Consider the following 15,175-nt stretch of genomic DNA (forward strand, 5'->3'; position numbering starts at 1 on the left):
TTTTATTATTTATAAATTCTCAGTTTTTATTACTAAATATTCATATTCTTCTCATTTTCATAAATTCATATTACATATTAGTAACTTCGGAATAGGTTTTTTTGTACCTAGTAAAATTGCTATAAATATTTCCTGGTAATTATACATTTTAAAATTGTTTTTGTAAACCACCTACCTTCTTTATACTAGTAACACATACTTCAGTTTTATTTATTTTTTATATTGCAAGTAAATTATACGTACTAAACAGGATCTGCTTTTAACATAGTTTTGGAAAATTCAAGAATAAAAACTCCCTCATGGATTAATTTTAATTTAAAAAAACTGCCAATGAATATCTATGTTTCTAAAAATACCTACAGGTAAATTGATGCAATCGGCAAACTCGTTACAGTTGTGGGTTCCGAGGAAACACTCGTCATCGTCAGTACACTCGGGGCTCTCTTCAGGCTTGACTGAGTAACCTTCTTCGCAACGGCATACGAAGCTACCCACAGTATTGGAACAGTCGCCATTTCCACAGATGTCTGGCTTTGCTGAGCATTCATCCACATCTATAAATGACAATTTTTTTTTTGTTACCTGCCATGCTCTCATTATTTTCACTATGCTTTGTATTTCTTTCATTTTCAATTCTACGATCTCAAGTATCATCTCACTGTGTTACTAAAAATAATCTGAGCAGGGTTTGATCTGAATGCATTTCTCTTTATCATGTATGTAAATTTGCAACTAAATGACTGTAACAATACACCTTTATTGTGTTTGACACTATGGCGCTAGAGCGCGTACAATCGCTAAACTCTATACTGACACAGACGCCCCTAGTCTGTACAGAATCACTTTGTGCTCTTGCATTTGTATAAGGAAAAATTTTGTGCTTTGTGCATTTATATAAGGAAAACTTTTGTGCTTTGTGCATTTATATAAAGAAAAATTTTGTGCTTTGTGCATTTACATAAAGTAAACAATCGGTATGTTGTAATGGTGATAAAATTATGTTGTTAAAAATGTATAATTTTATATAAGTTATTTGAATAATTCTTCACATAGTGTATGTAACGATAAGACCACTCCATGTGTAGTACACAATTGTAGTACAGAATAAAACAGAAAATTATTAAAAGCAGGAAAATCCACTTTTATGAATTATAAACCTTGTCCATAATAAGCAAGGTAAATAATAAATGCAACTCCCATTTAAAGAAAATTAAAAAACCTAACCTAATCTAACCAGTACAGAACAAAATCATTGTAGCAGTCTGTACTTGTATATCTTCCGCCAAACTGTTTTGAAGCAAAATATATTTCATGTGCAATCGATAGCAGAGCAACTCTGTTTGGCAATACGCCACCAGAGCCGTAGTAATTATTGTATTTGCGACCCTAATCTTAACGCACATTCAGTAAAATTAGATTCTGACACTCAAAAAGTAATTAATATTGATGTTATGGTGATGTTTACACGTCCTATTCTTACCTAAGCATGTTGTGGAATCTTCGTTGGGTACCAATCCTTCATCACACTGGCACTTGTGTCCGCCCTTATTGTTGATACATCGCCCCCCTCCGCACACACGAGGGGACTCTACACACTCGTCCACGTCTATACAAGTACGCCCGTCTAGTTGTAATGCATACCCAGAACTGAAAATATCCAACCGATGATAAATAACATTACAATGAAATCATCAAACAATCTTTTAGAGAAATAAAATGGCAGGAATTCAAATGATTAGAAACAATATGTATTTGTATGTAGAATTCAACTAACCTGCAAGCACAGGAAAAGCTTCCAGGGGTATTAATACAGTTATCATCACAATTGCCATTATTTTCTTCACACTCATCGATATCTGAAAAATGAACAAACTTTCAAGTTTCGTGAATAAAGAGATAACAGATAATTTTATGTGGAAAAGCATTGGGTACTATAATTAAACATAACGGTACTTCTCGAGCAATTTAACGATAGATTCTTATTATCATCAAACCCCTATCGGCACCTGAGAAAGCAAGGTGATCAGTCTTACGCTTCAGGTGCCAATCCAGTAAAATATCACAGTGTAAAACCAAATTATAATAAAATATTCCATGACGACCTTCCTAAGAATTAAACCCAGGACTTCAAGCATGGAAGGCGAATACGCAAACCACTTCACTATGAGGTGGACTTTTCTCCACACGATTTCCTTTTTAAGGATTTTTACCCGAGAACAGAAATTGAGTCGAATTCGGTTCTATTTCACACTCAGAACTGTATTCTTAATCCGCCCGGACATTTCTTAAGCATTTTTCTGAAAATGTGAATTAATAAAATAATAAAAAAGTACCTTCTAATCTTTAACGCAATATTTTCTTTTCTCTTTCTTATATTATACAAAAATATTATACCTGCCCATTTATTATAGGAGCAAAAAATTAATAAACATTTCTCGTGTACCCACGAACATTGCTATTTAATAATTCTTCATTTTTTTAATACTCTGTTTTACCTCTTATCTATATTTAAAAAAAAAAGAAAAAAATATAATAATAAATAAATAAATATGAAAGTTTAAAATAATACAGATTTAAAAAATATGTTTTAACATAATAGGCAGAATGGAGAATTAAAAACAATAGAACATGAACATTGTGTGATGTTTGACAGGTCATTAGTTCTTGTAAATGTCTAGACTTTTTTATTCTTTTATGATGCTTTCATCACTGTTGAGATATCTGTTTCATTAATTTTACTAATGAGTTTTAATTTTTATATTTTTTATACAATGCCTCTACAAAACAAGCTCGGAGAGATATTTTTTCTTATATAAGTCACTTCTCACCTTTGCAGTGAGACTTGAAATCCGTTTGGGTGTAGCCATCATCACAGACACACTGGTAGGTTCCCATCATGTTCTCGCACACTCCGTTGGAGCATATACCGCTGGTTCGGGAGCACTCGTCGATGTCTTTACAGGACTTGCGGTCGGGGGCCAACTCGTGCCCGGGGGGACAATCGCACTTGAAGGAGCCCTGGGTGTTGAGACAACGCCCTCCTCGGCAGAGCCCTGGCGTCACGGCGCACTCGTCAATATCTAGAAGGGAAAAAGTGTTTGATGCATTACTATTTGGATGTTCTTACATTTTAAAATTGATTTATTAATTATCAAAAGACCATAGGGCTCTTTGATGCAAGTGATATAATACATAAAATCGACTGTGAAAAAGAAAAAGTTCCTAAGTGACATATAACAGCTTTGAGTCAATTAAAGTTTTTTTTTAAATTAATAAAAAAATTTCATATGCATCCATTATTTTAGCTTGATTCCATAATTTAAATAAAAATTTATTATTGTTTATAAAAAAACTTTTAATAGCTCTTCTGTAAAGTTGGCTACATGTCGCTTAGGAAGTTTTCCTTTCCAACGTCGATATAATACATCATCTTCATAATCAGCCCATGTTGATACACTGTAGAACATAGGCTTCCCCCTGTCTCCTCCACTCCTCCCGTTTCTGCTCCGTCCTCATCGACTGTCTCCAAACCTCCAAATATAATTCACCCATCAGGTGGGCATATTTGAGGCCTTCTATTCCTCACACGCTTTGTCCAATTGTTCAAATGTTCAATATTTCAATATTATCAATATTGGTTGAATTGGAAATTTTGTTCTAATGTCCAATATTTCCAATTCAACCAACCAATCCTTTCCGCCGCATAACAGGGTCACATTGGTCAGGGTCATAGTCTCCGTGCTGTATGTTAGAACAGGTAAGACACATTGGTTAAGTACTCAAGTCTGGGACGTTGGAATAGAGCTTCGAAATGTGAAGTTTAATTTGCCAAATTTCCCCGAAACAAGACCCGTCCTTTCTACTTCACTGATTTGGTTATCCCTGCCAGCAGTAATTTTGTGAACAAATTATCAGACATCACATTTAATTTGAAAGAAACACTAGAAAATACGGTATAAAAAATACAATATATAGAAAAGCAAGTACATAATATTACAACAAATTATTATGGAAATAGAAAGAAAAGAGTATAATAAATAAAATCAACAGTAAAAACCAAACAAGTACGCTTTGATAAAAATCAAAGTCTGTTAATTATTTATTTCTGCTAACATAAAACAACTTCTGGTGCATAAATAATGTTAATATAGTTTTATTGTACTTTGCATGATGTATATAATTATTATCACAATATATTTAAATAAATAGTTATACACACCCATGCAAATCTTCATCATGTTGTTGCTGGTATAACCTTCGTTACATTCACATTGGAAGCTTCCTTCTGTATTACGGCAAGTACCATTTCCACAGACCCCGTGGACAATCTCACATTCATTAATATCTAAAAAGAATAATAAAATATCATGTTTATCTCCATGCAAACAACCCACCCATACGCATGACAATTTGATTTATATGTAAATTTGAGACTTACCGATACATTTCAGTTTGTTTTCATCGAGTTCGTATCCCTGATTACACCTACAACTATAGCTGCCGATTGTATTCTTGCATCTGCCATTTTGGCATATTTCTGGGAACTCTGTACATTCATTGATGTCCACTCTTTCGAAGAAACCTTCTCCCTTGGGACATAATTCGTTGAATGATGTTGATCCTAAATGTTAAGAAAAATTTATATCACAAATTAATAAAATCAATGCAGCAAGTAAATGTTTCTCGCGCTTTTCTCAATTAAAAAACATATGCATATCGTAAATAAAGTTAGTGAACGTAAATACATTAAAAACACATTGATAAAATAGTCCAAAAGACGTAAAATTATTTAATTATTACAGAAAATATCTAGTTAATATCTTAACCGTCAAAAAAATTTGAGCAATTACATTATTCACATTGAATCGAGTTAACATAAATGTTAAAGGTTATTCGCATTATTATAATTTATATTATTATATTTATTTACCTACTATAGAGAAAAAAAAACCACGTTAAGTAAGATTGATTCGTCTTCAACATAATCAACAGTAATAACAGTACAAAAAAAAACTATTTTTATTTTTTCTTTGTTTTATAATGTCCTAACAAGACGAAACCCTTCACTTTTTATGGCTCTTGTATATTTATATATTTTAAAATAAAAGTAGGATTTAATCAAATAATGTAGTTCTATTTTGGATACCTTACCAATAACTAAAATGGAATTCTACCAACTAACTGCATTCACAAAAAAAACATTATAATACTGCTACTTATATTAATCTAACCTTTAAATTGCGTTATAATACAGTAAAACTCTGTTTATTCGAACTCCAGTCATCCGGATTGCCAAATATCCAAATATCCAAATCGTTATCAGGAAATAAAAAAAGGAGATTCTATGTTGCGTTTCTTCGTCAAAGCAATTAACTTTCATGGACGTGTTTAAGTAAGTATTTAATGTGATTCCAATAAGCTGTTTCATTCAAAAGCAATAAAAAAGGTAATCTTAGAGTAAATTTTGCATTTCTTTTCAAAACATTATCTTAATTAAATGATTAATCCATTTTTCCATAAACATATTCTTATTTGTGCTCTAAAATAACATTGTATAGATATTTAATTTATAAATTGTTTAATAACCTTAATTTATAATACATAATATTGCAAATTACATTATATTTATACCCATTATTTTACTACATTTAAAAAACTGTTAAGAGAAAAATAAAGATATTATGAAGGTGCGTCGTATTTTGCAAATCAAATATTTATATTAAAATAAACTTTGTACCTGGTCTCGGACAAGCCTCACACTTGTCTCCTCCCCAAGCGCGACCTACTGGCGAACAACAGCACACGCTGCGGCCATATACTCCATCTAGGGGGTGCGCGCACTGCCCGTGCTTATGTTCCGCATAGCACACTTCACGGCGCATGTCCTGACATCTAGAACCTATAAAATAAAATACCAGGCTTAGAATATTATCCGCATTATTACCCTAATTGAAAATACCAAGTTCAAAAACATGAACCAAACCTGTGGCATCTAAGGTAAGGCCGGGAGGACAAGAGCAAGTATAGCTTCCTTCGGTGTTTATACAGGTGCCACCACCTCTACATATGTCCGTATTCAGGGAGCATTCATCTATGTCTGAGCAAGTTTTTCCATCCAACTAGAAAGATAAATATGGCAATTGATTTACTAAGGAAAAAATATGGATTGAACCCGGTCTCGATAGAGCTAGGAGCTTGAGAAAATTTGTGTACGCATCATATCAAATAGTATGAATACTAGGGTGGTCCTTAAATACTAACATTTAAAATCTACCCGAGGCAACCTATTATTTTGTTCTATGATCGTTCTATGAGCCCTAATCGTTTTCGGTAATCCTAGTCTGAAAGTCATAAAAAAGTCAATAAGATATTGTTTTAAATTGAATATTTCAACCAGAATTATCTTCTTTTTTCAAACAAAAAGAATACAATTCTATAAAAAAAGGTTTCAACTAAAGTATTTCAATATTTTTTTTTTTTTTTAAGTATTACCGAAGGCATAATTTTAAGCAGAAATAAAGAAAAATGTCACAAAAATGTATGTGATTTAAAATGCTTATATTTCTTTTCAAAAACAAAAAAATTAAATTTGGCCGCGGCCACTTTCATGTTTATTTTATTCTCTTCAAATTGTTACAACAAATTTTAGTTCAATACTTAGTCTTTATTGAGATCACAGATATCTAAGTTTAGTCTAAATTTGAAATGGCGTAATCTGCCGGTCTAAAAGTAATTATATTTTAGTTACATAAAACTTTTAAGTGTATTTTTTAACAGAAATACCTTTAAAAAATATTGTTTTTATCTAATTTATGTTTTTTAATTTTTTTATTATTTCGCGATTAAAAAAAAAAACACAAAAACAAAAAACAAACACAAAAAAAACACAACACAAACAAAAGCAAAATCATATGATTTCCTAATTTTGCGTTCGTTTTACCAGACTACAGCCTTAAGGACCACCCTAACGAATACTCTTATCATTATTTTTAGTTGCATGCTATAATTTTAGTTACCCACAAAGTCTAGACACTTTTCAGATGGACAATTATTTTAAACAGGTTTGATTTACACACAGAATATATAATAATAAAAAGGTAACATTCACTATAAAGTAACAAATATATATTTTTAAGTTCTTTTGTTTTCATTTGAAGATTTTCCACGTTAATAATGTTTTTGAGGAGATTATAGAACAATCTTGGAATAACTCAATTTAATGTTCGTTCTCCGAAGTAATTTATGATTCCTGGAATGACCAGTGAACCTTTAGTTTTGAATCTAATGTTGTGAGTGTGGGAAACTCTTTTTTCATGTTCCGGATCAACAAAGTGACCAACAATCAATTGAAGACATGAGTGGATAAAAGTGATATGTAACAAAAAATAAAAATATCCGGGGTTTAAGTTTTGAACAATAGTCTCAGAGTAATAATGCGTAACCTAGAGAGAAGCCCTATTACTATGTTTCATAGAACGCAAGCGATGTTGGTTTGATGGCTAGCAACTAATTGGTGGCCATTTTGTTTTATTTGACAACATAAACATAAAGGTTCGATCGGATGCTTTTGTAGCTGTGCTTGGCTTTTTGTAAATAACTTGGATATTTACGATATAATAAATAAAAATCGAATATGGTGAATTGCAGTATGTTTGGTTGCAGCAGTAGGAGCGTCAAAGGTGTTAAAGGAGACAGTTTTCCCAGGTAATTAGTTCTGAATATTTTCCCATGATTTACATTGATTTTAGGCATTTATTGTCCTGACACGTGAATTATGTTGCTTAAAAACTTTCCTTATATCAACATATTTACTTCAGGTACTATTTTTTCTCAATTTAGGGGATAAATTTGTGAATTAAAGTATGTTTACTGTTGATAATGACAGTTGATTATGGGCAATATGTCAGGGTCGCACTAGGCATCATTACATTATTACTCTGAGACAATAGTACAGTTATTGATAATATTCCTACTTTTTGATTGTGAAGTTGGTTTTATTTAAAAGGGCTTCATCTGTTAAAAAACGAAAAATGCAATACCTTCACCAAGTCATTCAAGTTACAAAGTTGTTTTGCCGGCAGAACACCATAGATGTAGAATTTTTAATAATTTTTAAAACATGCATGAATAAAAAAAATTATCATGAACACAAGATTGCAAATGGCAATACGAAGTGCTTGTAATTACTGTTGATGATTTTCTTTTAAACTCATTTCGATCAGTTTTTTTCTTCAGAATTTTATACAGATCATAGAGATATTGGAATTTTTAGACATTAAAAAATTAGGTTTAATACAAAACAATAATGAATTATTTCAGACACCTTCGTGTAGTATTAATCAAAGTAATGCAATAATCATTTATTTAGTATCAAAGCATTCCCATTGCATTATAGATTAATAGCAGAATTGGGTATTTAAAACATTAAGCTGTACACAAATACTTTTTTTTATCTGGTTACCTTGGCAAATCCCTTAGGGCAATCACACAGTGTCAGGTCGCAGGCCTCACACGGTGAACCCCAAGCCAGCCCAACAGTACAGCAACATTCCTGCCTCAGGACGAGACGAGGTAAACTCAGTTCGCAGCGACCGTTAACAAGCCGTGTCCAACACGAGCCTTTGCGGTTATCTGCAAAAACCATGTTGGATAAATTCATTTTGAGAAAATTATACTGGTAAAATAAATAAGTCAAATGACAGTAAGATGTTACAGTCCTCGAATTAGAGATACTGAGATTCCAGCACAATTAAAAAAAAAAAATCTAATATTTCAATCATCTTATTTGATCAGTTATAAAAGATTACAGACAAATCATAATACTTTCTTATCATCATTATCATTCCATGTCCGCTCCCTAGTTGGAGCATATGGTATCCACAAAGAACCTCCATGCATCTCTATCAGCTGCCAACACCTGTGCATCCTCCCAAGTCAGGTTTGAGTCCGGTAGTTTTAACATTTTTTTTTTTTAAAGAAATATTTGCATTCTTATGTTTTACCCAAATATTTAATTTGAGGGCCATTTTCAACGAGTTGTAAATACCTCACTATAAGAAAATGGAAATCAAGTTGGGGTAGAGTGGGATTCGAACCACGGATCTTTGAGCCTTGAGTCCGAGACAAAAGCCACGGGACCACAACCCGTTTCTTGGACGTCCAGGACGTCGATAACCTGATGCCTTGTAAAGTAGGCAAGCGTGGTTAAGGCTCTTAGGAGGCATCCGCAGTATATGGCCCAACAAACCGTATCGCCTCCGCTTGGTTACAGTTGTCACCAAGTTTGCTGAGTCCGTTCTCTTATTACTTCATTCCTCACAAAGTCAAACCACCGCACACTCAAGATTCTTCTGAGACACCTATTCTCAAAACTCAGTATTTTGCTGTTCAAGGCCCTAATTAGGTGCCACGATTCACATCCGTACAGGAGAATAGGTGTTATGCAGGCGTTATATAGCTTATAAAGCTTTTAAAATGCTTCTAAAAATATGGATTAGTTGGTAGTGCTAAGACTCATATTCCAGCTCCCTCTAAAAAATCCGTCAGAGCAGTTGTTCCAGTGCATGAAGGTACTGGATGTGAGACAAATTTACCTGAAAGAAGCATTAACTCACTTCTTGTTGAACAGTAAGGAGACGTTTCAGCAAAATGTCCATACGAGGTTTTCCCAGAGTATGAATTATGTCATACCAAAAACCCGCACAACTTTTTTCAGAGGCACTTCTCCATTCTAACACAGGACTTTGGTCCTATGTATCTCAATAAATGTTAATCAAATTATATCGTCAATAAATAAATAAAAGTATTTATTTTACCTAAGCAAACTCGTCCTGTATTATCAAGTACATATCCCGGTTCACACTCGCAATCATACGAGCCATGTGTATTAACGCAGTTCCCGTTAATGCAAGCTGGTTCAATTGTTTCCACTCCAATTTCACCATTTTCGTCGTCATCATCATCGCCGCACTCGTCAATGTCTTCGCAAGTTTGGAGCTCGGCATCGTGTTTGGTACCGGGGGGGCAGATACATTGAAAGCTTCCTGGAGTATTGCGGCACTGACCACCGGCACACAGCTAGAAGAAAAAGAGAGTTTACTAAATAAATAAATACTTTAAAAACAATTATTATCGCTGCAAGGGCAAGTAGCTATTAGCTGATATGCCCTTGTCTTATGTCTGATATCTGGGCCTCAATTATGATGGGAAGATAAAGACGTCATACCTTCACCTTGACGGTATAGTTGAAGATAAATTCCCTCTAGCGATTATAAAGATATACTACCAACACCCCCACCTTTAAGTTTTGGGTAGGTACATCGATATTAATCAAGGGGAAGCGTATGTCATGGTACACATATCTACGCTCTAAAATGACATAGCGTCAGTATGACGTCATAGTTGAAGATAAAAGTCTCCCGACCGACTACAAAGGTATAGTATCGATACCCCCACAATCAAGTTTTTATGTAAATACATAATTTTATGCCGACTAGTCTAGAACCCCTCGATACGTTTATCTACGCATTAAAAGTGTCAAAAATTTTGTTCCACCGAGCAATTTTTCCTTTAATTTTGATTTATTAAAATTTTTAATCGTTTTGAGGTTGGCACTTTTTTACTTAAAAGCCTTTTAAAAATATGAAAGAGAAATAAGTAAGTTTTGAAGTCGAATTAAATTCCGAAATAACTGTCACTTTAATATAACGAATGCCTAGATGTGGAAAAAATTTCGCTAGGTTCTCTCCTATTAAAAAATAAGAGTATCTAGGCGTCAGACACAGATTATATGTGTCAGAAAGTTACCACTCTAAAAAAATAATTTTGTTTTTATATTTTATCCATCTGTTTTACTATCTTTCCGAGTGTATGTATCGAGACGTTACAGGAGCCAGCTTTGTAGTCGATCGGTACAGATCGGCAGATACATACAGACGATCGTTAAGTGTACCGTCTAGGTGATTTCCAAAAGTCATGCAAAAATCATGTTCAAGCGAGCATTTTTGCTTGAATTGGGATTTATTGGAGTTTATAATCGCTTTGAAGCGAGCACTTTTTATTACAGAAGCCTATTTAAAATAAAAATGAGAACTATTTTAAATGTTAATGACGTAAGGAACGCGGACTAATTGTTTGCGGTCATTCCATTGGCTTGTTTCGATCATATGATGTCGATATGACAAGTAGGTAAAACATACCGAGGTAAGATACAGATAGTACAGAAGTTAAGTATACCGTCTCGATATATACAGATGAAGATAGCGTTCATAATCGAGGCACTGGTATGTTTACGTAACATGTACATAAGTTGAATGAATTTTTTAATGTATTTACAGATGGATTCATAACTATATGTAGGTAAATCAATTAAGGTTAAATATAGATTTTTTATATAATATCCTCTCGGTTGCCTGGTGTGTTAAAAATTAAAATATTTACCAAATTTGCAGACATAATATCCATGAAAATGATTTTGTAAGTGTTGAAAAATAAATCTAGAATTGGTAATGATTCATAACTTATAAAGTAAAATTATTATTAGAAAAATATAATGAGGAATTCCACTGTTTTCTAATTTATTTATTTTCTATTAGCGTACTATTTAACTAAGCAAAATTATATATATTTTTTTTTTTTTGTGCGTTATTTACAAAGATATGATTTTTTTAAGTTACATTTATCAAATACCGCGCCAAATGACTGTAATGAGTGTGTCACTTTTCAGTAGTGACGTTATGAAACGGTTGGCGTTCTTACTTTCACTGACCTGACAAGAATCTATGGAATATTGCTTTGATTACTTCATTTAGTTGATCGCAATTTGCTCATTTCTATGTTATGGTTGTTTTTACGAATGTTTCGATTTAGAAAAACCTAGAAAGTTGACATAATCTCCGGTTGAAATGTCAAATTATACAAATTATACTCTTTTTTTCTATGGTCAAATTGTTGCTAGGGCTTTAAAGCGGAAACCGGAAATACTACACGTAGATGTAAGGAGTGACGTCATTATTTACGATTTTAAAATGAATACTATTTTTAACACTTTTTATTTATTTTTGGGTGCATTTTTGAGATATTCCATCATACTCCAAAATTTTTAAGTATTCACGTGTACACGAAAACATTTTTAAAATTTAATTCCGGGCTGGGCTGGAATTCCTCATTGTCTGGTTTAAAAGAAATATTTTAAATATACTCTTATAAAGCGGAAACAAAGCAAAACGTTAACCAAAACAAGCATCAGCAAATATACAAACTCAAATAAAATAGTAAACAGAAATAGTCGATTAAAGTATTTTTACTTACAGAGTCTTCCATTTCACACTCATTAATATCGGAGCATATTTTCCCAGTGGCGTCGACGTGATAACCGGGATCGCAGATGCACCTGTGGGTGCCCATCAAATTTTCACAAGCTCCATTCTTACAGACATCGGGGTTCTGTGTGCACTCGTTGATATCATTCCCGTTGAACGTGATTCCCGGACCGTGCGGACATAACACTTCGAACTCCTGACTTCCTGGCATCGGGCAAGCTTGGCACGTGGTTCCCCAGCCCATCGGGCGGCCAGAGATGATCGTACAGCAGCAACAAGATGATTTAGTGACGGCCATGGAAGTTGGGTTGAGACATTGCCCATCTTTATATTGGGAGTAGCAGAGATCTCTTCTATTATCTGAAAAGATTAAAACATATAAAATCTAGCGCAAAGCGTAAAAACATTTTTTTTTTGTTTTTTATAATATGATTTTTACTGTAATATATTTTTCAAATATGATCAATATCATATATTACCATATTTGATATTGATCATATTTGATATATATTATAATATATATCAAATATGAATCTCAAATATGAATTTCAAATATGATGCAAACCAATCATGTAACATCTTAGTAAATGGAGAAATAATTGAAAAGATTGATAGTTATATATACCTAGGACATGAAATAAAGCTCGGCAAAGATAATCAAGAGGTAGAAATAGAAAGAAGGCGAGGTTTAGCATGGGCCGCCTTTGGTAAGCTCTCATATATCCGAAAATCTCCGAAGTATTTACATTACTTAAAGAAGAAACTTTTTGATGCTTGTGTTCTCCCTGTACTGACATATGGCTGTGAAACTTTTGTGTTCACGAAAAAAAAATTACACAAATTATCAGTGACACAGAGAGCCATGGAAAGGAGAATGCTGGGTATTTCGTTAAGAGACAGAAAAACCAATACATGGATTAGAGCGAGAACAAAGATCACCGATGTGGTCCATAGGGCTGCCAACCAGAAATGGAGCTGGGCTGGTCATATAGTCAGAATCACAGACTCTAGATGGACCAAAAAAGTCCTGGAATGGCGACCCAGAACGGGTAGAAGAAGTGTCGGCAGGCCTCAGACAAGGTGGTCTGATGACATAAGACGAGTTGCAGGAAGTGGTTGGATGCATTTGGCCCAGGATAGGGAAATATGGAGACTAAAGGGGGAGGCCTATGTTCAACATTGGACGGCTGATGATGATGATGATGATGATGATGATATCTAAGCATGTTCTTTATATGAAACTGCTGTGTTAACATAATACTTTTTTCTTTTTCACATTATGTGTTTATATTCTACTAAATATGTATTTTTGTAAGTTAAAAAGCACCGCGTGCCGTTTATATTAATAAATAAATCAATATATTTCCATCACTCAGAGCATTGAACATATTATGAATTTTAAATGTTCTCAATTTCTACTTTTTGCTGATGATGCAAAGATCTTTGCCAGTGTCAAAGATATACCGTACTGTGTTATTACTGTAATAAAAATCAAGTGTACATAATACCTCAAAATGTAATTCAATGAAATTTACCAAAAGTAAAAAATTATTACGCACAATTATACGATCAAAGATAATTCCATATCACAGTACAGCGAGATTAGAGACTTGGGATTTATTATTGATAGTAGATTGCTGTTTGGGTCTCACATAAATTCTATTGTTGAAAAAGCTTAGCAAAGGCTGGGCTTCATTTTAAGAATTTCCAAACCCTTTAAAAAACCAAATACATTGAAGACTTTGTACAACACTTTCGTATGCAGTAACTTGGAGTTTGCATGATTATGATTTTTATTTAGAAAATTTGCTGGTCTATCTTTAAACCATAACTTTTTTGTTAATGTTATTATATCATTGTCGACTGTTTGTTTCTGTAAAATGAATAATTAAATCAATTATAAGGTTCAAACATACCTAAGCAAGATCTTCCATCAGGTCCGAGGTTGAACCCGGGAGTGCATTCACACCGGAAACTGCCTTGAGAGTTGATACATTTCCCACTCTGGCACGGACTACTGAGACACTCATCGATATCTATACAGTGTTTACGGTCTGGACCGATCCGATAGCCCGAATCACAGACACATTGGAAGGATCCTTCGATATTCACACATTTACCATGGTCACACATTCCTGAAAGAAAATAAAGTCGAAAACATTAAATTATTATTTGTAAAGAAGTGAGTGTATCTAAAAAATATCACACATTATTTGTTAAGCTTACCGGTACTGAGACACTCATTTAGATCAACACAAAAAGCTCCATCTTCCGACTCAGTAAATCCACTATCACAGTAACATTTGTAAGATCCAGGAGTATTCTCACATCTGCCGTTGAGACATATCCTAGGATTCTCATAGCATTCGTCAATGTCGATACATGCTCTTCCGGTTGTACTGAGTTTAAACCCGTTTTTGCATTGGCACTTGAAACTACCATTCATGTTTGTGCAGATTCCGTTTGCGCACATTCCGGAGAGAGAGCATTCGTCTTTGTCGGTACACAATTTGCCGTCGTTGGATACATCGAAGCCGGGAGGACAAAGGCACTCGAAGCTATTGGGATGGTTTGTGCACTGTCCCCCTTGGCAATATCCTCTAGCGCACTCATCTATATCAGCGCAAACTGGTCTACCATCCAAGTCGTCTAATTCCGCTCCTTTGAAACACTCGCATTCATATCTGAAATTTAATAAATAATAATAAACACAATATAATAAACATTTAATTACCTACAACTGTATAGAAATTTAGTTAAATTATTCCATTTATCATCAGACTGGAGAAAATTATATCTAATTGTGTAGAGGCATAATTTTATTTATTTATTTTATTGATATAATTTTACAATAC

The 15,175-nt window shown here is 33.5% G+C and overlaps 1 protein-coding gene across 1 annotated transcript in view; it reads right to left on the bottom strand.

Moving 5' to 3' along the window:
• Window positions 1–15,175, bottom strand: part of LOC148277301 (fibrillin-2-like) — a 155,537-nt gene that overhangs the window by 25,593 nt on the left and 114,769 nt on the right. Inside the window, exons 12-24 of the mRNA XM_088233078.1 lie at window positions 14,547–15,004; window positions 14,237–14,455; window positions 12,310–12,680; window positions 9,816–10,077; window positions 8,462–8,631; window positions 5,984–6,119; window positions 5,738–5,899; window positions 4,439–4,621; window positions 4,220–4,345; window positions 2,829–3,080; window positions 1,775–1,856; window positions 1,481–1,647; window positions 361–554 (exon numbers count right to left, since the gene is read on the bottom strand). Coding sequence (XP_088089204.1) covers window positions 361–554; window positions 1,481–1,647; window positions 1,775–1,856; window positions 2,829–3,080; window positions 4,220–4,345; window positions 4,439–4,621; window positions 5,738–5,899; window positions 5,984–6,119; window positions 8,462–8,631; window positions 9,816–10,077; window positions 12,310–12,680; window positions 14,237–14,455; window positions 14,547–15,004 — 2,782 coding nt within the window. The remainder of the gene's footprint in view (window positions 1–360; window positions 555–1,480; window positions 1,648–1,774; window positions 1,857–2,828; window positions 3,081–4,219; window positions 4,346–4,438; window positions 4,622–5,737; window positions 5,900–5,983; window positions 6,120–8,461; window positions 8,632–9,815; window positions 10,078–12,309; window positions 12,681–14,236; window positions 14,456–14,546; window positions 15,005–15,175) is intronic.

Source organism: Micrasema longulum, unplaced genomic scaffold (assembly GCF_059751315.1).
Source record: "Micrasema longulum isolate JH-2025_06_02 unplaced genomic scaffold, ASM5975131v1 h1tg001054l, whole genome shotgun sequence".
Lineage (NCBI taxonomy): Eukaryota > Metazoa > Arthropoda > Insecta > Trichoptera > Brachycentridae > Micrasema > Micrasema longulum.